Source organism: Patagioenas fasciata, chromosome Z, assembly GCF_037038585.1.
Source record: "Patagioenas fasciata isolate bPatFas1 chromosome Z, bPatFas1.hap1, whole genome shotgun sequence".
NCBI classification, from domain to species: domain Eukaryota; kingdom Metazoa; phylum Chordata; class Aves; order Columbiformes; family Columbidae; genus Patagioenas; species Patagioenas fasciata.
In genome coordinates, this window is record NC_092560.1 from 15994618 (window position 1) to 16020939 (window position 26322).

A 26322-nucleotide genomic window follows, 5' to 3' on the forward strand; every position below is an offset into this window, starting at 1 on the left:
TCAGAGTCTATGGCATCAGGATGCCCCTTCAATGTGCAAGAGCTTTTATCGGGTTGAAAAACGCTAAATTATTGGAAGATGAAGCAAAAAATATCAGTTGGGTTTAATTTCCTTTTGCAACTTTTCCTCCCTGCAAATTTCTGCCATAAACAATACTTTTGTACTAACAGAATCCCTTAATGGAAGAAAAAATAAAGGTATTATTTTCAGCAGGGGGCTGTGATGTTGGACTGAGTACTATTTTTTCCCAAGGGACCTTGACATTTAATTTTACTTACCTTGGATGTTGCCTCAAGTCTCAAAGCTTCCTACCAGCTTGACACCAGAACGTGTCAAAGAGGTTCTGTATGATGAAAACTAAGCTTAAAACCAGAGCAGACGCCGGTCCAACAGCTAGAATCTCAAAGCCAGACTTTGCACTTGGCAAGAAGCCATCAGTTAATAACAAGAAGAAATGGGGACTTTGTCTCAGTGGTACTGGACCATGCACCTCAAGCCAGCATCTGTCTGCAGTGGGACAGGGAACCTCTCACCCCAAATATGCTTGCTATGGTTAGTGATATTTCCTCTTCCACTGACCACCCTGGTGTGCCATTTTCACTCTGGAGAGCTCCTGAGGCTGAGCAGGAGGTGCACAGTGATATTCTCAGGATTTAGAATCTCAGTGTGGCCTTCAGCTTCTCACTGAACACCAGGAAAGATATTAAATTACCTCAGAGGGCATTAAATTACATCGTCTCCATCACAATAGCCCTGGCCTTCAAAAGTGGTTTGTCTTCTTGAACCTGGCACGTCCCTAGCCCAGACAGGGCTAATGTTCTGTAGAGCAGCTCCTAGCACTGCAAAAGGGCTGGAGAAGTCCCAGGTTTGGCTCAAGGCCACTCAGGCGAGCTCTTACATGGGAAGAGAGCCAGCCCCAGGTCCTCTGTCTGTGGTGGCAGCAGGAGGTTGCCCAGCTTGCAAGCTGGAGGAGAAACTCAGCACTAAGGGACAGCTCCTGCTACAGGGTGCTATTGCTTGCCACACATAGGCAATACCTTGTCCCACAGCTCTCTCCTTCCCTCTGGATGAGAAGCTCAAGCTTGCGATAAACATTAACCCAACACAGAAACAACTTTCCCAGAAATACCTCTTTCCAGGGCAGAGTGCCATGATATGGGAGTGGACGGAATGTCTTTGTCGTGCACTACTGCTTTTGCATGCAAGGGCTTAGCTACAGCCTATAGAGGTGGTTCAAACCAAAGAACCTTCCAGCCCAACACCACCCAGGTGAAGACGGGAAGCCTCCTAGCCTCTGCCTATGTGCAAGCTCAGGGCCTTACAGAGCCAGCAGTGTTTTGCCACCCTCTAATAATTTGTCTTCTTAAAATCATCTAAACTCTCGGTGGCCCCAAAGTCCTGCAACAAGGTCATCTACAGATTAATTGCATGTTCTAGGGGGGAAAAAACACAACAACAACAACAACAACACCCAGCTTTTTTAGAGTTGGGACTGGTATCCCAAAGTTAATATTCATACAGAGGCAGAGGGCTTAATTTAACAAGTTATGTTACACATACAGCAAAACTCAGCAAAGACTGGCTTTGGAGTGGAAAGACATCTGTTTGGTCCACAAACACCAGCACAGGCAGAGGGAGCTACTGGGCTGGGCAAACAGATCAAACTGTTTTCCAAGGACAACAGTTGGCCATGGCAGCACAAATTACCCTTGTGCACTTCATGCAGGGGTAACCTCTGTTCAAAACACCCTTGGCACTGCAGGTCTTGCAGAGGCCTGAACGACTTGCACGGGGCTAAGCTAACTTCTGGGCCCAGATGGCATCTCGCAACACAAGTTCAGTGCTTTTCCGTAGCCCTAAAGTTTGCAGAGCAAAAGGGAAACAGAGTAGGGCCCATGAGGACACACTAGGTTGGCCCTGAAGTGCAGATCTGCACAGGCCTTGCAGATATTCCAGCATCCACCACATTTTAGTAAAGAACAACCACAGGTGACTGGTTGGTGGTATGATCAAAGAAAATGGCCCTCAGTGAATACACACGTGGAGCATAACCAGGAGCTGGTGAAGACACAACAGAAGAGAAACTTTTAACACACCTGAGATATCCTTCCCTTCTGATTTCAATTAAAAACTATTGTCTGAATTTACCACCAGGGACAACAGCTTGGTCCTCATATCTTCTTCAGAAAAGTTTATTTTTAGTGGGTCATTATATACCACATAAACAAATGTTTATTCATACTGTAGACATACATCAGGCTATGGTTTGGTCTAATAATGCATATTTCAAATGCCTTTTTAAAAAAATTTAAGGGCAAGATGGAAGGAAATATTTTTAAGCTGTTGCAAAAGGGTCTAGGAAAAATACAATTTTAAGTATACTTCCAATTTCCATGGTATTGGTTTAAGATAATGCCTTTCAAAAGTCCATAACAGTAGCAAAAGTCTGTATTTGTGTGCACTCATTCACCTAACAGCATGAGTAAATTAATTAGCAACATCATCTGTTAAGAAAAAAAAAAACAAAACTGCCTTTTGAGCTTCTCTAGCTAGGTGGTATCGTTTTAAAAGCAATGCATTTTTCTGAGATATTGTGGTAAGACTGCAGTAGCATGTTCTTCTCATCCCACACTTTGAATGTGTGCAGCTATCAGTGACATGCAGGGGATCCAGCTCACTCTTGGGTCATCTATCTGCTCTTCTCTAAACCTCATTACGACTTTGATTACTCCTGTACTGTGTGGCTGGCCTCCACAGCTCTCTCCACAACTCAAACTTTTATACTTGTTTGAAACTGGCTGATTTATCCAGTTGTGCCAAAGACAGGGCTGAGGCAAACCAGATGACTCAGGTGAGTAGGGGCTGATGCTCTTTACAGCAGTATATGATTTTGGCTGCAGCTCACATGGCTGAGAATGGTATGGGCTATGAAACTTATCTTTCCCTTCCTCTGCAAGAAGACAACTTCATACCACAACAGGTTTAAAGGAGGCAGCATCCACTGGGTTCAAGGTCAGTCTAAAAATGTAGAGCAGAACCCCGCTTAGAGTGGGATCTGCTGCACAGTGTCTGTGCCAGCACTGCAGGCATACCTGGAATAAAGCACCGCTCAGCAGGGAAGCAGGGCAGCAGGATCTGGCAGCATGTTAGGAAGAAGTTGTATTTATTTGAAGCGCTTGACTCCGGGGGGGTCTGTGGAGGACTGAGCTGCGCAGGTAAGGCATACAGCCCAGGGGAAAAGCAAGCTTGGGAGGCAGGGAAGAAGGCTGCCAGACTCCATTCTCAGAGGCAGGTAGGGCATCTCTGTGTGCTGGACACATGAAAGCCAACTCCTTGGTTCACAGGAAAATAATGGATTTTCTAAAGAATACTAAGCCATCTTTTGTGACCTAGTCAAAGTGGCTTGCAGGTGGCAGAGTGCCATATTCCATGTGTCAAACAACTTCAATACAGGAAACTCCTACAGAAAAGACCTCCTCCTCCTCCTTCAGAGACAGAGATATCAATGCAGAAGCCCAGCACAGGAGGAACAGAACTCTGAGGCAGAGGCAGACGGCCACACACTCATCCTGGCCAAGTGTGAGATGATCAGAAGACCCAGGTGTCCCCAGTAGTCAATCTCCGTAACATTAGGCCCTACCTGCAGCCAGACTACAGTTGGTTTAACACTGAGAGGAGAGCTCCTCTCCGAAGTAAACTCACCTCCAGAAGGCACAGTGCTGCCTGGGTCAGGCCAACCCATAGCAGGCTTTGCTCAAAGCTAAACAAAGAGGAGAGGTAGCTCCCAGTACTTCCCAGCCAGACAAGAAGACACAAATTGTGCTCCTATGGACTTCCCCAGGAACAAAAATAAATTGGAGAAGAAGCTCTGCTTTTCCACAACCCACTTTATGTGGCCCAGCCTGAGCCCCATGGGAAGATGTCCAACATTCATCTGGAAACAGTGTCATGACCCAGTAACTGCAATATTAAACAGACACTCCCCAGGCAGGCTAGCCACTGAAGGCATCATGTCTTCAAAGAGAAAGTTTTCTTCCTGACAGATTCAGAAGCTTTGGGTACTAATAAGGGAGTGCTCTTGGTTCATTATTTCTGGTGATTTTATTTGTACATAAAGATCTGTTTCAAGCTGTCATCAGAAAAGACAGAATAGCCCTGCCTGGCTGGGTCTTTTGCACCATGTCAACTTCTGTCATAGAACCACAACTGCTATTTCCTATGGACCTTCAGCTGTAATCCTGAGCCACACAGGACAAGGTGGGCTGAATGGGGAGAAGTACAGAAGAGGATAAAATTCCTTTGACACCTTCCAAACCATTACAAAGTCTGGTTTAGTACCCAAAAGGTCTTTTATGTACAGCCTTGCCTCCTGGGGCACATGAACTCCTGCTGTGACCACCTTTCCCCCTCTGCTCCATCTCTAACAGACAGTTGCTATTGAAGACCTTCCGCAAGGTGGGAGGGAAGAGATGAGGAATTCTGGTTTTGTTAAATCTCATCTTCCTCTTCACTAACAACCTCTTTCAGGTCCTGAGGCCCCTGCTCTGCTCTCTCTTTTACGTAGGCTGCTTTGATCTGTTCCAGCTCACACAGCTCTGCCTCCAGCTCTTCCCGGTGCATTGACCGCCGGTTCCTCAGCAGTTTCATGGGGAAGGGGTTTAAGTCGTTGAAGGCAATGTTCATCAGCTTCCTGTGATGGAAAAGACAGGTCTAGTGAACTGATTTACTCGCTAGTACCAGACAGTAACATATGCCAAGTGCATCCCGGAGTAGGCAAAGAGCAGGGCCTCAGATTTCACCTCTCTGAGCTCAAAAGTCAGCAAGAGAGTCTTAAAAGAATCACAGGAAATTCCTTCTCACGCAAACACCAACCCAGCAACAATATAAACACCCTTACCCCACACCACCTTTAAAGGTCCTAGTGTACAGCCACCAGTCAGGAGATACTGGACCAGATGCAAATTCTGATGGTCCCTGGGGGAGGAATACTCCCAATGCTGAGCTCTTCTGATCACAGAAATCTTCCTCTCAGACACATGTTGCCATTAAAGGTTGTGACTGGTGCTGTGTTCCCAAATACCCAATGACAGCTGAGAGAAACTCAGCAAGTGGCAGCACAAGTTCCAGCTGGCTGGACCAGACTTCGTGGCCTGCTCTGCTGTAGTGTGCCTTTTGCCAAGCCAAAAGGACTTTAAGTAACACCATGAAAGGAAGTCAAAAAGAGACAAACTGATCCATGTCCTATGGACCTGTCAATGTGTGTGCATCACTCTTAACAGAATGGTCACAACCCTTTTCAGGCTGATCTAACAAGCTATCAGGTACAAACCCAAGATGGAAGGCTGTCTACAACCCACAGTCCTACCTGCCATCCGTGATCATTCTTGTGAAAAAGCGTAGGTACTGGTAGATCTCCACACTGTCATGAATTCTTAGGATTTCCTCCTCATTGTATTTAAAAATCGCAAGAGCGTAGCGGAAAATCACCTGGAGGATTGAAAGGCATTTGAGTTAACAAAGTCTTAGGCAGTTGAGGGACCAGGCCCTCCTGACATAAAACATGGGGTGGGGCACATAGCACTGCAGTACAGGCTGGGTGCTGGGCTTGTCCCGCTCTCAACAGGCTGCATTAGGGCAGGCCTAAAGAAGCACAGAGCTAATCCCAAGAGAAACACCCTCTGTAAGCAAATCTAGAACCCCAGAGTATATCAGCTCCTCCAAAAGGACCCACAGGGATTCTGCAAGGATTCTCCAGTTCTCCCTATGCAGAAGGGCAATGCAAGATTCACATTTTCAGATACTCTCTGCCCATCTTCTGCAATCTGTATCTGTTATACTCTCAGAGATTGTGCACAGCATCAGAGAGCAGGTCTGTCTGCCAGCAGCAAGTACACAAATGATACAGGCCGGGAGGCATCAAGACACCCCACCAAACAGGCAGGATAGGACAAGAGGCTCAACCCCACATCTCTCTGACACATGTGTATGTCCATCACCCTGCCATCGTGTCACAGAGGTGGTGCAGACAGAAGGCCTAGACTTGGAGTTGCACCTTAGTTCCCTCATACAAGAAGGCATCCCACACTCGTAGGAGGATGTCGCTGACCAGGCTGTCCACAAAGGCCACCAGAAACCAGTTGAAGGTGATAAGTGAGACATCAATCCGATACTGCTCAAAATGACCCATGAGGCGAGGGAGCTTCTCTGACAGGAAGTCTTTGAAGACTCTCTGATCTACCTGAAGTTGACAAAAAAGAAAACAATCAAATCCTAGTCAAGGACAGTCCTGGTGCTGGAGGAGAGGAGTGGTGCAACAGGACAGTGGCCCATGCATGCTACAGTAATCACTGGTGCTGCCTTCTAGCCTACACACACCCTAGGAACAGCTGAGCATCCTTCGTCTTCCAACCTTTCATAATGTCTGAGCAGTGTATTTGTGTGCTGTAAGCAGTGCAAGGTGTGGAGCAGAAACAGCACCAAGATACAAGCAGAGATACATACATTCTTCTCTCTCAGAGGATCATATTCCTTCCCAACCTCAAAATCAAGGGGGAAAATGATGCCACATCTTCCTGCATCAACCTGACTGGGATTTTCTGTGACGTCATGAGCATCCAATTGAATGACAGGGATTAGAAGCTGCCCAGGTCTGAATGACTGCACATGGCCCAACAGAATAAACACCTAGAATTCCTCTGACTTCACAAGCAGGACCTGATCATCTCACTTAGCTTCTCTTTGTGGTCTGAGTACTGTCTGTGCTCCACTTCTGGTTGCATGAGCAAAGACACAGAAATGCAGTTGATGAGATGCTTGACCCAGGTTTATAAAGACTTCATCTCAGAGAAGCCATGGTTTAATGAGGGGAAGTGCTATGGAGCAAGATCATGGTTAGGTCTTCCCCTGTGCCATAAAATACTGCCCCAGCTGTATCAGTACACTTTGCTGTCACGTAACGGTACAAACCAGATGAGGTGATACGCTTGTTTTTTTTTTTTTTAAATCTGCCAGAGCTAAACCTTAAGTTTTCCAGCTAATTCAGAACCTTCACTTTACCAAACCAGCCCTCAAAGTATCACTCTAGACCTTCTTCTTTACATGGGGCTTGGCTAGACTTGCAGAGATCAACCATGATGTCAGGAAGTCTTTCTAAAAAAGTCTTTTCTCACCAAATGCAGCGTAGTCTCTGTGTTTCCAGTCTGACATGTTTTCCCTTGTCAATCACTACTCGTTGAGTATCGAGCACTGCCTATAAAATTTCACAGCTAACACTACCTGCTCCAGACAGACATTTTGCTATCTGCACAGTGATTTGGCTGCTTCCCCAGTCTGTGGGTTGGCCTCTCCACCAGCACACCACTAACCCAGTAAACATTAATCAACCAGCCCAGTGAAACAGTCAGTCACTCTCAGCTACTGATGCTTGTAGCCTCATCTATTGTGGGCCCACAGATACAACCCTCTTCTCTCTGAAAGGACCACGCACAATAAAGACACCAAGGTCACAACCAGGCTCACCAGACTGGGCACTGCTGGGTGTGGGTGGTACAGACACACAATTACAGTTCTATTGAACCACATGGGATTTATCTTGGCTCTCTGCCTGCCTGGAAGGACGCAGGATATCTGATACAAGACAACACATCTTGGAAGGCTTGAAATCCAGTGACTTTGAACCAGGAGGGTAAGCTACTCACAGAACAACAAATAGCCAAAGGTCTTTCTGATCTGCAGGGAACCCTAAAGGCTAACTAACAAAGTATTTGACCAGGAACTAAGGCAAGTACAGCAAATATAAAAATCTCAGTATTGTCTTCCATCTGCACATTGCATTCCAAAGATAGAATTCAGTTTCCAAAGAAACATCTCAAGGGCTGCAGAATGGTGTGTTCTTCATACACAGTTCTACATGTCAGAGTTTAATGCTTCACCTCTACTAGGCCCTCCTTAAAATAAGTAACTGTGCAATTAATGGGCACCTTCCTTCTGACTAACGTGACCATCAAATGATTATTCAGGAGTGATGCTGAATTTCCTAGTGCTGAGGATCAGTTTTGCTGTTCCTGTGTAACAACTTTGGACTCTCAAGTCTACAACACCTCTGCAATGGAAGGGATTGCAAGGTGGTATCACTGTCCTGTGAGAAATTAAACACACTGCCATCTGGCAGCTTGCTTTTAAAACTTCACTGAAAATCACTGTATCAGAGTTCGAGCAGGAGTGAGAGTGTCCAGCTTACCTGTGAGGTTATTAGTGTGTCACTGTAGTAGTCTGTTGGCATTAGGTTTTCCACAATATGAACTAGGCACCAGAAAGCACTTTCCTCATCTTCCAGGACCAGGAGAGCAACAGCTGCCAGTCTGTGATGGACAAGACATGGTAAGGCAATGCAGTACTGCAGGAGGAGACATAGGCCAGCACAGGAACTGCAGAATCCAAGATCACTCTTGTCATATCTCTAACTCCATGAATGTTCAAAACATGAAACATGGCAGGACAGCTGGTGAGAGAGGCAAGTGATCTGTTCTGTGGGTTTCTGAAAGAACCATGGGGCTGTGATTCTCTTTCCCATGTGCCTCTGTCAGAAAACAGCAAGCATCAAATACAGAACTGGTGTGACAAAGCCAGACTCCCCAGCTAACGTGATGTTCTGCAGATCTGTCGAAGTTAGCAGTGTGCTGATATTGGCTATGTCAATACAGACGAGGGCTCACCCAGAGATACTCCATATTATGTGATATAGCTTAGCTTCCCATACATTCTTGTACACCCCTTACCCCCTTCACCTCTGACCTACCCCCTTTCAGGATGATATCTAATATAATGGTCTACCTAGAGTGGAAAAATGTCTTTATTAACACCATTCAAAGAACAACAGGAATAGCTTCCACAGACTCTCCTCACGTGAAAAGATCTAACCAGAAATTCCCTTCTTGCAGCTGGTGCCTGGTACCTTTTTCACTTGGCAGCACACTTCTAAGAAGCCTGGTTTCCTCTTTCCTATAGGCTTCTTTGGGATCTGGAAGCTTTTCGATTCCCTGAACCTTCTCTTCTCCACACAGAACAATCCCAGTTTCCTCAGCCTCTCCTCATGTCATTTGCTGCAATTCCCTCATCTCACTTCTCAATATTTACTTCAACTCTGCACAGCCAAAAGAGGAATCACCAGGCTGTTCTTCTGCTGAGCACATTAAGACAGAAATCCAGCCCCAGCCTCATGCTGTTATTCTGGGACTGCCTCATTCTACCTCCTATAGCTGCTCCTTCCTGTTCTATAACTATGGAGATGCCGAACGACTGAATCCTGCTGCTTGCTTGATCCCAGCAACAACACTGGATGCAAAAATAAACCAAACACAGAATTCTGCAGGAAAATACCTAGAGCCAAGGCAGAACTCAAGAGAGGCAGGAGCCTAGAGTTGCTCAAATCACAGCCAAGAGCACGTGTCTACACATTCCCAGTGCTATCCCATGAAGAAGCAGCATATCTGGCTCCTCACCTGTTCAACCCCTGGCAGTATCCAATGGCAGGATTGTGCCAGGAGAATGCCAGCAACACCCTTCGGAGTTTGGGGATGAGCTGGGAGGTGGGAGAGGAAAAATGTTTGTTGTTGGTCAGCGTGCGGGGCAGGTCAAGCTCAATCTGCCGGCAGGCAGGGTGCTCGGTGCTCTCACTCTGCCGTAACAGGCGCTGGTAGTGGTCAGGCAAATGGCTGCAGTGCCGGCTGATAATCCACCTCCAGACCCGTTGCCGATGCTCCACTGGAATGCCACTTCGGATCAGGCTCTTCAGCTCTGCAGAGGGGCTCAGCTCTCCAACGCCATTCCACCTGTCACGGAGGGGCTTCTCCACTACTTCCTGGCTCCACAGGTTGTTGGACTTTATCTCCAGGGCTTGGATTTTGGCCAGAAGCTTCCAGTCCTCAACTTCATAGTCCGGTACAGTCATAAATCCATACTCATCATACTCACTGGAGGGACACAAGACAGATATTATTTCAAAGGACAGTGCTGGTACCTGTGTCAAAGGCCACTCACTGTTCGGGACCATGCCAGATACAGCTTGCTGCCAGGTTCCTGTCACCCATGCACAGGTACGCCTCCTTCACTGCTCGGGCAGCTGCATTTGAGAGCCTTTCTCAGAGTGTGGCAGGATGCAAACCCCCCTCTCTCCCCCTCCCTCCTTCAGTATGGAAAGAGTAGGCACATCTCCCTCTCTCTCTGATACTTGAGGCTAACAGCTTCTTTTGTTTGGCCCCAGAGCACCCTGGCCAGGGCCATTAGGAGGAGGGAGTGCAGAGGGTCCTGCGGCCAGTGTGGGGGATGTTTGGAGGCTTCAGGGGCACCCCACAGCCAGTGTGGGGGTGCAGAGAAGCTTCTGGAATGCCTACAGTCAGGTCTGATCAGCCAGTATAAAAACGGGATTTTTGTCGAGACTCCGCCCATTGTCACGGGTCTCTCAGAGCACGAGCGAGATGCTGCCGCCGAGAGCCCCCCTTCCCGGGATGGAGACTCCGCTTGCCTTGCCGTCACGTGTGTGAGTAAAACTTCTCACAGGATTGCGAGTGTATTTATGCTTTCCGTGCACATATGCACGTGTAACTTCCCGTGCTTAATACAAGCACGTATAAAATTATTTCCTCGCACAATCACAAGTGTATTTTCCTCCCGCGCTTCCACATAAGCACATATAGTATTCCATGCACATTTGCACGTGTAAGTAAATTAATCCTCGCAGGATTGCGAGTGTATTATAAATTTACTCTCACGGAATCGGGAGTGTACAATTTCCGTACTCACTATGAGTACATGTATCTCTTTAAGAATAATCCCGCACCATGTTCAGGCAAGTGTGTACTCCTCCCGGACTCAGAGACGGTTCCGGCATTGTTTTGGGTGAAGCCATGTGCATGCATTCTGTGGACCCCCTGTTGTATTAGTTGCTGCCCCTTAATAATTTTCCTCAACTGATATCCGAATCTGTATTTAAGTCACTTTCAGAGTGCTAAAACCCTGTTTCTCACCAGTTTAATAAAAGTTGTTTTGGACCCTGTTGTCCCTTAAACTAACCTCGGGGTGCCTCTGTGACACAGACCCTTGGAGAAAAATGAGAGCCCGTAGCCACAGCATACACACACAAACTCAAATCTAACTTTGCTCTGAGCTACAGCTCAACCTCATCAGACCTCTCTCACCTCGTTTGCCCTCCTGATCCTAAAGCTCAAGCTGCGTACCTTCTCCCTACCATATCCCAGCGCAGAGACAGCTCTGCATGAAGGGACAGCAAAATTTTGGGGCATCAGACAAAAGAAGAGGGATCCAGAGTCTCTTCTGATGTCTCCTTGTACACAATGCAGGAGTGTGATAGTACAGGGGTAAGAAAGCATTATGTTCTTGAGAGAGAGACCAAGCTTGGCCTTGGGGTCTAATCTCCAAAGCTACCTGGAAAACCTGTGAGTCTGACCAATCAGGTGAAATAGAAACTGCTACAGAACTGGGGCGCTAACTGGGCAGAAAGGCATAAACTCAAATGCAAGGTTCACAGCAGTGCTGCTGACAAAGCTCTCTGGAACTTCTCCAGTCCAGCCCCACTTCACTGCAGGATTGTTCCCAGCACTAGAACATGGCCACAGTGTCTTTGTATGGCTGGCACTAGAAAACCCCAAAGGATGGAGATGACTCACCTCCCAGGTGACCTCCTCTCCTACTAGATTTTATCCTCATGCCCAGTGTTTACCTCCCAAGCACACCATGGCTGTTGTCATTTGCTATACTGCCTGCCACTGCCATGAAAAGTTTGACTGTACCTCTTCGTACAGTGACATGTTGCTATCAGATACTCGTGTTCTCCACACCACTGAAATAAACCAGCCTCTTTAACCCCCACTCCTAGGTCATGGCTCCAAGTCCCGGCTATAAAAATGTCCCTGGATCTTTCTTGACTGCACACTCCCCTGCATGGCCAGATTCCTACAAGGGTGTGAATATCCCCATGCTCTTGCCTCTTACCTTACAGGGTTCAGGTTAAAACCTTCTTCTGCTTCTTCCTTCACATCCCACTGGAGTGCTTCCTGAATGAGGTTCCTCACCAACTTGGCATGGGAGCTGGGCAGGTCAGGCACAGCCTCCTGCAGCTTCCGCAGAACTGTCAGGTATTTGCTCTCCATCTGGCAGTTTCGTGCTTGCAGACAGGCACACTGATGGGGAAGCAAAAGGGAAAGAGCTGGCTCATTTATGGTTCTTCCTGCATTGCCACTGCTCTCTGCTGGACTCGTCTGCATGTAAAGTGAAGACTACTGAACAGCAAAGCCCCAGAAAATACATCCAGCAGTTTTCTAGAGACAGTGGAATTGCAGCCATGAATGAATCACCATGGTCTATGAACAAGCACAAGATGCAGTAGCCAACATGCAACAGAAGTTGCTCATTGAGTGGGAAACCTACTACAGCTTCACCTACTTCAGCTCCTGCGTTGCGTCAGTGAATGGTTATATCCCAGCCAGCTCAGCTCAGCTCAGGATACAAGCAAAGACCCACCACTTCAGCTTAGTTCTTTGTAGGCTTTTTCCTTCCTCCTGAGACAAGTTCTCTACCCCACATGGAGCTGTATCTTGACAAAACACACCACTCCTGGGACTGAGCTATGACCCTACTATTTTCAGGATACGCAGTAGCACCAGAGACAAGGTGACCACATGGCCCTCAGCAACCCCAATCCATGGCACTGGTACACAACATCACTCAAGCACAGGAATCCCAACTGAGTTCAGACAGCAGGACAGGCCCTGCCACTACCAGACTTGTGTGCACACAAAGCAGAAAAAAGGAATGAGGACTGTTAACGCATTCTACAAGCGGGAAACTCAGGCCACAGAGGAGACAAGACTCACCCAGTGTCTCACAGGAAGCCCAGTGAAGACACCTGCTCAGTGGGAAGCAGTAGTAGAAAATAAAAACAAAATGGAAACCACAGAGAGAATTAGGCTGCCTATACAGAGGACAGAAAGGGGTGTGGGATAGTGTCATACCACCACTTTAATCTGCATTTTGCCTCACACTGAAGCATGTTGGTCTGATTACTCCCTCTCTGAATGTTACAGCAATTTCAGGATCAGAAAAGGGCAATAAATTAGGAGGAAGGCTGGGTTTCAAAGGACTAGAAAACAAACAGACATAATTATGGCAATAACACTTCAGAAGCAGCTTTTTGCCCTGTTCCAGAATCCAAGACTGTGGAGACATACCTTAAAACCCAGGGAAGTAAAACCCAGGCAAAACTCACAGAACAAATGCCAGCACACACCACCAGCCTGGGGAAGTGGTTCAGCACCAGAAGGCAGAATGAGACAAGTCTGAGAGTAACCAGATTATGCACATTTACAAGGCTAGAAACAAGAACAGAGCTTAAGAAAACATAAGATTCCTGACTTAGCTGCAGGATCTGAAAGTGCTGCCACCTGGCAGTGCCAAGACTGGTAGAGAAGTCAAAACTAGATGGAACCAGGCTTCAGTCAGTCTGCCAGCTCACAGAAAAATTTTGATTCCCTACACATAGTGTTGCTTTTTAATTTGTATCTAAAAGCAGAGCTGAAAAGCAGAAATCTGGGTTAAGTTTCAACATCCTTAAGCCTGAGCTTTACAGGTATTTTACTTTTATTGAAGAATGAAAATTATCATGTCTAATCTGCGAAAAAGAAAAAGCAGAAAAAAGTCACACTAAAAAAACACATTGGGAAGCTTATTCCTGTTGTGTTTTGGACTAAAATCCATTCAAGTGCTGACTTTTGAAAGAAATTAGTAACAGCTCCCACCAAGGAAAAAAAGTCATTTTTGCCTTACCTTCATGAGAAGGGCTTTTTCATTCTCAGCAACTCTCGTCCAGAGTCTAGTAACCTGGTGGATCTCTGAGTTGAGAAATTGGTTCTGGGTTTTGTATGCATCAATATCATCCTGCCACAAAGCAAAACAGTCACACAAGGAGAGCTCTTGAGGGCCTTGAAATCCCCTCCCAGTTCAGGGACCTCAGGTGTGGATGGTGTTAAGAAAATATCTCCACAATTTTGTGTTCTGGGGAAAAGATGGGACTCCCTGCTACAAACATTGCCTACAAAGGAAATCAAGGCACAACATTAAATAGGAGTGTCATGAATAGACAAGACAGGTGAAAACGCTAAGTGCACTGCATGTACATGTTTGGAAAACACAGAGACATACAGGTGATATAAAGCTAGAGAGGCACCTAAGTAAGACAAGGATGTGTTTTTGTTCTATTTTTTTAAAATCTGACACAAATTTCAGCACCAAGGCTGGCAGCAAAAACAAACACTCTCCCACAATGCAGTTAAGTGGCTCTTTTAGCAATTCTCCACCCCATGCTAATTGGTCATTATAACTGTGCATATAGGAAAACAGAATAGGCTGGATTTCAGAAAAACAGGACATGTTGGGATACTGCAGAGGAACAAAGCTAGTGAAGAGAGCAAGTTAGACTACAAATGTGAAACAAAAGAAGAGCAAAAAAAGAGGCAAGCACAGAATGGTGACAAGGAGTCAAACAAAGCAGGTTCTGAGCTGAAGCTGAAACTGACTCAGATGCTTTCGAACTCCCTATTGGTATCAGGTGAGACCCTTCCAGCCTGCGTCTGGTTTGGAGACAGATGGGACAACTAGCAGAAGCACATTCTGTGCATCCCACAAGGAACAACCTCCCACTGAAGCAGAGGACAAAGAAATGGGACCCCTCAAATGACCTGTGCCACCTCACACACCTTCAGGTGCTCAATCTCCTCCTGCTGCTTATACAATGTCTCTGCAGTGATAGTGTTGGCTTCTTGCAGGGGGTCAGAGAGCTCTTGGGCCATCTGCTCTGTCAAGGCCATGATGACTTCCTGTTTAGCATGGTTCTTTTCCATCAGAAGCTGCACGTGCTCCTTGAGTTCCTGGATGTGGCTTTCTCTCAGAGTCAGTGTCTGCTCCAGCTCCTTCTTTTCTTGCTCAAGAGCTTCCAGTCGACTGGTGAGATCTGCGATTTGTCTCACTTTGTGGCGCACCAGCTCCAGCCTGTCCTTATCTTCTGCTGCAGTGAGATACATGTTAGATACTCTCTTCTCCTGCTGGGCTGCCTCCAAAGCTTTGTGGAGAAGTTTAACCAGCTCCTGGAAAGGGAATGCAAAGCCATTACATCACACTGCTATGGCAATGGCAGCACAGACCCAACCAGTAATGAGTGACCCAATCAGTAATGAGTCCTCAGAATCTTGAAATTGACTCCTTTTAGAAGCAAAACCGAATGCAGCAATCTTGACATCACAGTTCTTCCCCAGTAGAGAAGCTCTGCTCTCAGAGCTTGGCCTGAAAGGTCTCTGCAACAGGCCGCAGATGACCTGATTTTAGGTGAATGGCTAACAGACAAGCTGCTGCTCACGCTGCCTGAATTCTGACTTTCTACATTCATCTTTCTTGGGAGGTCCAGCACAGATCGGAAGACCTGTTCAGTAGTGTGGTAAAACAGGAGGGAGGAAAATAATGCAGTCTGCATCTCTTCATGCTACCAGAAGGGAACTGCTGTACCCATTTTAGTCTTCCCTCTGCCAAGAGTCCATCCTCACTCCACTCCACATGAAGGCACAAAAGCTTGCCCCAGCAACAGGCTGCTGATTTGGGCTCTGCCACCTCAGCCACTTAAGGAAGAAAATCAAGGATGCAACTGATTGCCCACCATGGGACCTGACTCTTCTGCTGGAAGGGCTAACACCATCATTAGTGGAGAGCCTGGCATTACTCCATGCTTTTAAGAACAGTATCATTCAGGAGAGACAGCCCTGGCAGTGACTCATGCACTGACTTCTACAGTCGAATCACCTCTTTATGGTGGATCACTGTTAGCAGCACGACTCGGGCTGGCAGCTCCTACCAGTGTCACAATACATATTCAGGACTATATTTTGTGCATTCACTAAACAGTGATGCACCAGCAAGACACCTGCAGAGCATGCTCTGATATTTTTTTTACCATCCTTTTCCAGCCCATCTGATAGCTGCGCTTCCTAGCAATGGCTGAAGGACCGCCCATCTCCCTTGTGCTGTGCACTATCAGGAACATACAAAGTGGTAACACCAGGAGCTTCAACTGGTCCCCAGTGAGTGTCTGCTGAGCACTTCTCAGCCTAACACCAAGGAATAAGGGAGGCCCTGTGACCAGGTTTGGGGCTCTGCCCTTAGAAGCAGCAGACTCATCTCCACACTGTCCTGGTTTTGTTAAAAACAAGTTTCTCTTTTAGTGAATTTGCCTGTCAGCTAAAGCCTTCATGTTAGCTGCATTTTCCTGGAGAACTCAACACATGTTTTGGTTAAACCTAGCAATGGAATGCAAACTTATTGATAAGCACGGATGGACATCTCGCGAGAGGGGCAACGAGAAACTGATGACCGAGAGACTGACCAATGGTGTATAACATTCCATTCACGTGAATACTTCATATAAAAGTGGGAGATCACGAGGATCTCGTCCCTTTTGCTTCCCTTTTTCCCTTTTTTCCCTTCTTTTTTTTTTTTTTCCTCATGGCTGACATTAGGAGAGGACCTTGCTGGTCGTCCCTGTGAACTGAGGCCTAGTGAGAGACTGAATCCAGCTCCGGTTGGCTACAGAGTCTAATCCAGGACTTTGGGTGCTGGCTCTGCAGTTGCTGAGACTTACAAGATTGGTTTTGTATATTTTGTATTATTTTCTCTATTCTTATTAGTAGCATTAGTAAAACATCTTTAACTTTTCCAACTCTCTTCTCTCTGTCCTTCTTTCCCTCCCGATCGCCTGTCCTGAGTGGGAAGGGGGGAGAGGGAGGGGTAAAGGGGGGAAGTGGTGGGGAGAGGAGGTTAACAATACATCTGCCAGGGTTTGATTGTCACCCCGCAATCTTAACCCTCAACACACACTCACCTTCTGTGACTTGACTTCCTCTGTGAGCGTCAGGATCTGTTGCTGAAGAACACTCACTTTTTCCATTGGGTTCCTCTCCCTGGATAGCTCTTCAGGTAAGCCTAGGAAGCCACTGTTCATCCACCTGGCTTTCCTAACCCAGTTCAGCCTGGACTCCGCCTTTCCCTCCTCTGGAATCCCCTCCTTTTCTGAAGGGAAATGGGATTAATTTATACAGAATCGGGTTGCCATGGGAGGACCCACAACAGCTCAGCAGGGAAGACTGACACACAGGACAAGGAAAATTGACCTGCTAGGATCCACAGGGTTGAAACTCAGTCAGTAGGGATCAGTCACAGGTACCTCCAGAATAAACAAACCCATGATGTTTTATAATACCTGTTAACCCACCTTGCACCCCGTCCATCTATCATGCACATAGCAAATGCAAATTACCATCATGGAGAGGTAACTTCCCAAGCATGCATTGGAGCTGCTGAGCTTAGCCTGTGACCATGCAGCAATTTAACTTCTACTTCAAAGAAATATCAGTATGGGCTGGCACCATGGATCCTATTTTTGCCTCTGCAGAAGGTTCTAGAGGTAGGAAATAGACAGATGCAGCCTGCAGCAGAGGCAAAAGAGTTAGTCTAGTGCAAACAACACAGGAAGGGACATGAGACAATGTGATAAGATCTTCATGTTCCACAATGGTTTGCCACTCTCTCCCTCCCTTTCCTGCTAAGTCTGACTCCCTGCCAGAAGGCATCATAGTCAGACCAGCTCACACAGCTCAGTAACAAGCACCTGAGCACCCGGCCTCCCCTTCCGCCTTTTGCTGCTCATCTGGGTCCTCAGGATGCTCCTGGAAGTCACTGAAAGTAAAGATGTTCCCATTGTTCCCCCAGAGCTGCTTGGAGCCACAGATATTGTAGACAGTGTTTCTGGAACAAGAAGAGATCAAGACAACCTAGTGAACTGGAGAAGTCTTGGTCACTGCAGTCACTGCACACTCAAACGATTCAATGCTTTACCTCTCCTCATACCTCACCCCTCCTCCCAAAACCTATCTTCTTCATGTGCTGAAAAAAAGAACTGTTTATGGCACTCACCAGTCTGAGGGAAACAAGGTTGTAACTGATGTAAATCACGTTGGTGCCACAAAATCGGTACCAGCACAGCAATGTAAATCACCTGGAGATGTCTACCCATGTGCTTGAATCCTGCACATATGTATGAGGCTGGACAGAGGGATCACAGGCAACAGTAGACCAACCACAACCCTCCCTTCCCTCTCTCTCTCTCTTCTCCTTCCCTGCCTTTCCTTAGCTCACTGTGGAAATTCGCAGGTGGGAAGAAAAGTTCAGCTATGTACAGCACAGCCAAAACTGCCACAACAATCACATCTGAAGCAGCCACAGGTCCTGTACTTTGAACCACATTTAATAACCTTGCCACTCCAAACTCAACAGACTTTGACACAGTAAAGAGATTCAGGAATAAAACTGCAATCAGACCCAGAACCAGTTTGTTATAGCTGCTGCTATCAGATATTGTCAGAAGCACTAAGAGATGACTTTACAACACCACGTGGAACCACAAATGCATAAGTATTCTCTGCAAAATCTATACAGGAAAGTGGGACAGCTGCATGTTTCTGTGCAGGTCTTTTGCCTTCTCCTCCTGTGTTGTCTGTCAGCTAACGCAAAAGAAGCCTCTTGTTTTGAGATCTACAAAAGACTCAGTGTCAGCTGCTTCCTAACTGTCCATGAAGCTGGCATTTATATATTGCTCTTCTTTTGCCTGGTTACTGTAAGGCTCCACAGCAAAAGAGCAGACATTTCTGACTTCAGGGAACGTATTGGCTTACAAGATCAGCACACTATCGTTCCCTGCTGTCTACAGTTGGCACTCACACAAGGCAACCTTCCTACTTCTCTCTACCTCATCCTGCACTTTTTTTTTTCCAAGACAGCAGCAGCACAAGGATCTGTTGAACTTAGCTGAAAACAGATGTGCTACACTCATGAAGACCTAGTCTGATAGTGAAAGAGCCTCAAGAAATACTCATAGAACCAGAAGAGCAATAAAATTTGAAGTTTAAAAGTGGCAATTGTTATTCAAGTTAGCAAAATTAAGGCTGGAGAGGTGGGAGGAGATATGATCACATTATTTTTAATCAAGGAGGACAGAATGCATAGTCTGAAAAATAGTGCAGCTGATTCTGATTCCCTTTGGTCCCATGGCAGATATTTCTTCCTATCAGCATCAGACTGTAGCCACAGGAGTGGTGCTAAAAAAATACATCCAACCCTCACACAAAAACATTTGGCAGGTGCCAGGCTACCTACCACACCTGTGGCCACTTATACATTTTTGGATACATGTAAACAAGTTACTAGGACACACTGAAGGAGATTGATGAGTGGTTTTTTTGTGTAACTGTAACTGCCCAGGGCCTGTAACTTGTAGCTCTGCTGGAGATACACCTTGTGACTGCACACAGCAACACCATTGTAGGGGGTGGGAATATTCACATACTTCAAGCTCAGCAAGCAGTAGAAAGCTGAGCAGTGTTGAGCCACATAACAGGCTCAAGCACGTTTCGTTTGGAGTTCCTGCTTCAGAGGGTACACGACATTCAATGTCCTTTGAAACCACTGGGAAGTGCTTACAGGCTCCTACCACTAATCTACCAAGTACAGCTCAACCTTTCCGTTTGCCCTCCCAAAAGTGATGTGGAAGTGTATTGCAGTAAGCACATAAACCCCTACCTACCCTGAAGAAAGTTTAAACAAGCCCCAGGTCTGCCACCAGGATTTTTGCTAAAAGAGCTAGATAATGTGAAATGCATTGGAACAGGGGCATATGAAAGACCCTCTCACAGGAAGTTTACTTTTGCCTGGAATCTCCTTCAAAAAGCTGCTTCACAGTTCTTCCATCTAGGCAAGAGCCCCATTTCACACAGCACATGACAGGCAAGGAAGGCAGGCCAGCATGTCAGGTCCACTGCATCTCTCCTCACGCACTTACTGTATCTCTGTCCAAGGGTGCTTAAGGGATATATTCTGCAAAGCAGTAGATGTTTGGGGTGCAGGCAAAGATGCTGCCTTTAAACCCACTGCTTCTGTTGGTGTTTTCACTGGAGGCAGGAAGTCTTCATTGTAAACAACATCTATGTAAAAACAAACCAGGACACAAAAGCAAGTGACCAAGACTATTTGATTTATGTTTCTTCATGTAACTTGAGAGCCAGCAACATTTTACTACAGGCATACATTCCATGTTCAATTAGCCAGGTGGAACAAGGACAGTAGAGCAGGTTTGCTTAGTTTTAGGTCAAGTTACAGAAGGTTACATGTACAAATAGAGTCATCTATGCAAGGACAATAAAGTGACTTCAGCTGTTTGTATATGAGAAAGACTAACCCTAAACAACCAAACTTTAACTGCCTAAACTAATAAGGAAGGGAGCTGTTGCCGTTCTTTTCCCCTCATCCCAAATGGTGTTTGGTAGTTTTAACATGCAGAAAATACTCCACAAACATACTTTGTTACCAAACTGTTGCCTGCTGTAACAAAATGCCAAGGTACCCAGAACCTTTCAGAGCAGACACTTACTAGAGAGGGGGTTACTTGTTTCAAACAAAATGTGCATTTAGTCATAACTAAACAGGTAGACACCCTGCTTGTGCCTTCCCCTGACCCACTGGCCTGTCTACTCCCATTGCTAGGAATTCACATCTTTATCCCACCGCTGCTGAAAAAAAAAACAAAAACAATTTGTTTGCTGTAAATTTCACAGGCCTTGCAAGAGGAAGGGAATATACCAAATGTGCACACTTCACATGTGTGTGGAAAACCAAGAGGTAATTCATTATCATAACATACCTGAGCATCTCCAGCCACATGCTGTGTATTAGGAAACAGCCTATTCACGTTCATCCATAATAAGGCCAAAAGTTCCAAACATCAACCAAGCTTTGATAGTTGGCACCTGCATTTAAAAACCTGGCCAAAACCTCTGCCCACTTACAGATGAGGAGCACCATTTGTCATTGGGGGGCTAAAAGCAAAAGAAAGGCTGATGTATGCAACACCTACTTGTTCTGCCAGCCAGAGGTTCATTCACAAGCTGGGAGCTGCCCACAGGAAATCGGCTCTGAGTGTTGCAAAATTCCCAGCGTCTCATCTGTAGCTGCTGCAGCCAGTACATCATTGCCTGTTTGCTGATTGCCTAACACAACACAAAATAGGAAAGGGAAGGGAGTGACCTCATCAGCATGAGACACATCCTGAATGGCTGACCACCGCTTCAGCAGAAATAAAGGCCAGCTATACCCTCTGATTCTAATGTCAGTTTGGGTGAACAGAGAAGATCTTCAGCATGGCCTTAGTAACAGAACCTCAGTGGGCCACTGATCTAATTTTAAATGTTTTTTGGTTTACTATGCTCCGAGGCTAAGTAGAAATGTCACAGCTATTTTAGAGAGGAATCATCCACAGAGCAAAGGTTCCTGTTGGAGAAACCATTTTAGACAGGGGAGCTCATTTCTGTTCAGCAAATTACATCTGGACTGCAGGACTCCTCAATTATTTTAATTCAGCATATAGTTCACCTTGTACTCTTATTCTGTTAAACAACAGCCATCTCACAGGTAATGGAGTCTTAGTCTTGCCAAAACAATGCAAACAACTCAGGTCCAGATGGTAACAGTCCAGGTTGGTAGGACTAAAGTGAAATTCAAGCTAAGAGATACCTTAGTAGAGATGTGTCTGTCCTGATTGGGAGTGTTTCATAACAGCTCCTACTAGAAGATGCTGCCCCTTACCTTCAAAGTAAAAACTCTGCTTGGTGTTCTGATCTCAAAAACCCCTTCCCCATTTTCCACCTTGCAGTCAAAGCTGGCATTGGAGAGATCGATAGACCCCAAAGGGTTGATGTCCTGTGCAGTTCTGTAGTATAGTAAGTTACATTTGTTTTCATCGTAAAAGAACCAGCGAGACTTCCAGGTCTTGATTGGCCCCTTGATGCCCAGCTTATTTAAATAGCCACAGAGCTTTTTTCTGGATGTTTCTCTGTTAGGTTTCAGCTGTACATTTTCCAGTTCTCCAGAAGAGGAAAGCATGTCTTTCTCTTTTGCTGAAGCTCCATCACTGCTGTTATTGTCTGGATTTGACTCCACTAAATTGCCTGGAATGGCAAGGGGACAAGCTCCAGCTTCTGGTCCTTTTTTCATCTCTTACAGGAAATAGAATCAGATCAAAACAGGAAATTCTCTAAGTAAATAAGTAACAGCAGATCCTGATTATATCATCATTATAGAACCTGCAGCAAATGAAAAAGGAGGAATAAGCTCAGGTCTGGCACACAACAAAAAAACATTCCCTAGCTTTCAAACTGCCCAGCCAAGGTCTCTCACTTCTATTTTTGGTCACTGCTCCCTGTCTTCCTTGGCTCAGATGGCCTCTATATACCTGTTTTTTCCCTCTTACATTCCTAAATTAGCCTGAACTAGCAACCAAGAAGCAGTACCACAATCTCCTGAGTGAAAAATAAGTACAGCCTGTGGGTATACCAAATCACCAGCAATAACCAGGGCACTGGAAGCAACAGACAACAACGTTAAGTGACAGTTGCAGAAAACAGGGTAAGATAACAAGCTCGGAGGAAGGGGCGATCAAGGGATTTCAGGTAAGCGTATCTTGGCATTTCCACAGAATGTTCAGCTAATATTTTAAACAACGGTATCTGGAGAAAAATCCAGCCTTATGCAGCATCCTCATAAATCATTTGTGTCAGCTGAGGATTGCTGTCAAAAAGCCTGCATGTTATGTGTTAGGTCTCCATGCAACAGGCCTTGATGGATTATGCACCAGAGAAAGTAACTCTCTGATCCTTGCAAGAGAGACTTGGTTGCTTAGTGGCCAGAGTAACCTGCTGAGTTCACAAAAGGAATGCAGTGTGTGAGAGAAAAATAGAAAAATAAGGCTGGAAGGGATCTGTGCAGGTCTCTAGTCCAACTTTCCTCCCAGAGAAGGGGCCCAGTTCAAAGCTGTAGCTAGCCTGGGTCCACATTCAAGTGAGTTTTGATCATATGCAAAGATGGCAATTCTGCCACATTTCTAGGCACTTTTTCAAGTGCTTAACCATATTGCAGGCATGATTTTTTGCTCAGAGCTGCAGACACTCATGTTTTACATATCAATAAATGAAAAGACTGCTAGAGATTTCTGACATATCTGAAGCAAACACATAAGCAAATAAATTGTTGCAGTGTTAAATTAGTGGGAATCCAGCTGAAAAGCCAAAACCATTGAACACAACAGCTGAGTGACAACACGTGAGTATCGATTAATACAGTGGAACAGAGAAGTTGCCCAAGCTCACGTTCTCATGAATGACTTATCCACATGATTGAAAGAAGGCTTAGGCATCGTAGTTTTGGCTAAGCCCCATCACATTTATTGCTGCCCCCTCCTGTTCCCACACTAGCTTTTTAGACAACTATAGAGAATGTTCACTATTTTTGGAAAGATACTGAACTTCTTTTCATTCACTTCCCTGACACCATGGATCCTGCTGCTGAACACATTCACAAATGCCAATAACAAGCACCCTTCATGAACGTGCTGCCTCAGGTGATCTTCTGAAATACCCAAAAGCTTCATTTCCAAGCTAATTTTGCCTGGCACAAAGGAAACATCATCAGGAGGAAGAAGCAGTCTCAACTCTCCCCAAAAGACTCTGGGGCTTTTACAGCAATACCAGCATAAGGACCTCCTGTCCCATCTGAAGTTCCCATCAGACTTCTGCCTCTTGCCAGTATCATGGTCCAAAAGTCCACATTGTGAATGGGACCAGGTAAGCATTTTGGGTTCAAGCATCAGGTTATTAGGAGTCATGCCAGATCTGCACCGCAAAGCACTCTAGAGGAGATCTCACCTCCTTAAGCGAAGTGGAGCGATGCCCCTGGAAGTCACCGTTCTGGTGTAGAGGTACTGCTGCAGGCACCACGAAACAGGTAACCACAGTATCCAAAACAAATGCAACAGCAACCGAAGAGGGGTTTCTGCCTCAGGTTCCCTTTGGTCCAGTCGCTGCTTGAGAGCTGTCTAAAAAAAATACTTAACTGGAAGGACGTCTGACACTGACTCAACAAAAAGAGAGCCCTGCTCAGACCTTTCTGGAGCTCCTGGTGTGAGCAGCACAAGGCAGCCTCCCCGCCCCTCTCCGTGTCTCCCCAGCGCCACAGAAGCACCTCCCAGCCCAGCTGCACCGCGCTGGAGCACAAGCGAAGGCTGCTGGAGCCTGGCACCGGGCTGCGCCGCTCGGCGCGGCGGGGACGAACCGTGGCACCGCTGCTACCGCCCGCCTGGGCCGGGGCGGGGCACCGCAATGCCAGGCTCAGGGGGTGCACCCGGGCCGCTGGGAGGAGGGTGGCAGAGGTGTGGGGGTGCAGAGGACCCGCGGCCCACACGGGGGTACCTGCTCCGACCGCACAGGCTGTCCCGGCCGCGGCCCCGCGCTTCCTGCGGGGCCGGTCTGGAGGCGGGGCCCGCCGGGGAGGGGCGCGGCCCGGGCGGGGCGGCAGGGACGGGGCAGCAGAGCAAAAGGCGTGCGAAGCGAGATACCCGCCAGCTGCACCCTCAGGGAAAATAATTAAAAAAGGACATTTCGGACGGGTATCGGCAAGAAAATCATTCGCCAGGGTGATACGGAACATGGAAAGCAAGCCCAGAGGGGACAGCTCACGGGCAGGAGCGGACCGGATGGTCCCATCTGCTTGGAGGGATACATCCCAGGACTGCAAAACCACCAGGGCAATGGATGCAGACCCCCACAGCCGTGCAGTCAGCTGGGTCCAATCGGCTCAGGCAAACAAATTTCACATGGTAAAAGCGGTGGCACTTGGTGTCACAGGAGACTGGAGGCTGGTAGCATCAAGTTGAGCCCAAGGGTTTCAGACTGACCCCTGAAAAAGCCTCCAAAAGAGGTACTGCAGAGAACAGGGGTGTCAGAGACTGCTGTAAACCAGGGGGCAGGTCCTGAGAGAGTGCAGGGCGATGGGGTGCAGAACACAGCCAGGCTCACATGCTTTCTGGCAGCTGCCTCTCCTCCTACCCATGCTGCCAAAACCTGCTGGGCTTGGCAGGCACTGAGCTGGCCTGGGAAAGCACTTCTCACACCCTTTCCCCAGGATATGGCATCTGCATGGCTTTGACTTTCTGTGCATGCCGCGATAGCTGAGCATTGATGATTTGCCTCATTTCTGTTGGTCTCAAGAAACCCAACTCTGAGTTTAGCCAACTTTGCCAAGTTTTATCACTAACTTTAGTCGAGTATTTGAGCAGCAAGAAGAAAAAATGTCAGGATGTCTGGTGGCCCTTCCTTCCACTGACATAAGCTCTCAAACAGTAGCACACATAAAGCAAGTAACAGCATGCAAACTCTACACATTTCTGGAGTCAAAGCCAATCTGACCCAAATTTGGCTTGCACAGCAGTTGACCATTTGACTGGATCAGTATTGGTGGAGTCTAGGTCCATTAGGCAAAAGGGGAAAAAAATATGAAGGCTATACCTGTGGCTGCATGAAATTCTTCTTGGAAGTCTTGGCTTCAGCCAGAGGAGGAAGGCTGAGTACAATTAAAAGCTGCTATCAGGCTATGTGTATCAGCCTATGTGTAGGCTGCCCTGGAAGGACCTTCAAAGCCTCATCTGGAGTTCCTCAACTGGTAAATATCAGCATGGTTGCAAAATAACCATCCTGCTCCCAGTTTTACCTTATGCTTTGGCACAGGCATATGCAACTGCACAGGGAACTGAGCAGGCGGAAAGTCGGAGCACTGGTTTTGTTGTCTAAACCGCAGCCCCACGTTGCTTCCAAACCCAGAACACACAGCGTGATGCACAGAGGGGAAGGCGGCCGTAGGACCAGCAGCAAAGGCAGCGTGGGAGAGGCCCGGAGGTACTGGCAATGACCTGGTGCCCCACCAGGGTGCCGCTCTCACACGGTCACAAAGTGCCCGTCTGTCGCCCCGCAGAGCCGTCTGCACCACGGCAGAAGAGGACACGGGCTCGGAGAGCGGCTCAGCAAGAAGCCTGACAGGAGCAGCAGCGGACAGCGCGCGATCCGTACCGAGCCGGGGCGACACTGCCAGCTCGGCCCGGCGCTGGCGGCATTACCGGGCACAGCATCTTCCGGTGGCAGCAGCCCCCAGCGCGCACCAGCACGGCGCTGAAACCTCCCGGAGCTCTTCGGAAGGCTCGGTGTGAGGGCACCAGGCGCAACGCAACCTGGCGGCTGCCAGACCCCGGAGGCGCCGCTTCCGACCGGCCCCGTCACCCACCGCACCCGCACAGCCGGACTGCGCGTGCGCTCTCCGCGCACGGCCCCCCTGTGC

The 26322-nt window shown here is 47.2% G+C and overlaps 1 protein-coding gene across 7 annotated transcripts; it reads right to left on the reverse strand.

Annotated features, from left to right (window-relative positions):
• Positions 1–2176: 2176 nt before the first annotated feature.
• On the reverse strand, positions 2177–26269 carry TBC1D2 (TBC1 domain family member 2). 7 transcript variants are annotated; one of them, XM_065861163.2, is made up of 15 exons: positions 26105–26269; positions 23862–24031; positions 21748–22244; positions 21020–21152; positions 19949–20090; positions 17723–17859; positions 16937–17124; positions 14769–15155; positions 13840–13950; positions 12010–12197; positions 9501–9971; positions 8240–8360; positions 6053–6238; positions 5366–5487; positions 2177–4690 (listed from the first exon to the last, which is right to left on the reverse strand). In XM_065861163.2, the coding sequence occupies exons 3-15, from the start codon at positions 22153–22155 to the stop codon at positions 4489–4491; spliced, it is 2796 nt and encodes a 931-aa protein (XP_065717235.1). In that variant the 5' UTR covers positions 22156–22244; positions 23862–24031; positions 26105–26269; the 3' UTR covers positions 2177–4488. The 7 variants fall into 7 exon arrangements, with proteins under 7 accessions (XP_065717235.1, XP_071658024.1, XP_065717234.1 ...); XM_071801923.1 differs by having other exon boundaries at positions 23862–24027; positions 26058–26269; XM_065861162.2 differs by having other exon boundaries at positions 26058–26269.
• Between the last annotated feature and the right edge of the window lie 53 nt (positions 26270–26322).

What these genes read in the sequence shown, in the direction of transcription:
- TBC1D2 (XM_065861163.2), bottom strand. Translation starts at nt 22,155, where the DNA reads ATGAAAAAAGGACCAGAAGCTGGAGCTTGTCCCCTTGCCATTCCAGGC. An exon ending in ACCTCTGGCTGGCAGAACAA is followed by an intron (nt 20,091 to 21,019) that starts GTAGGTGTTGCA and finishes GTTTTTACATAG; the next exon opens with ATGTTGTTTACAATGAAGAC. An exon ending in AGGAAGTCAAGTCACAGAAG is followed by an intron (nt 15,156 to 16,936) that starts GTGAGTGTGTGT and finishes TTCCCTTTCCAG; the next exon opens with GAGCTGGTTAAACTTCTCCA.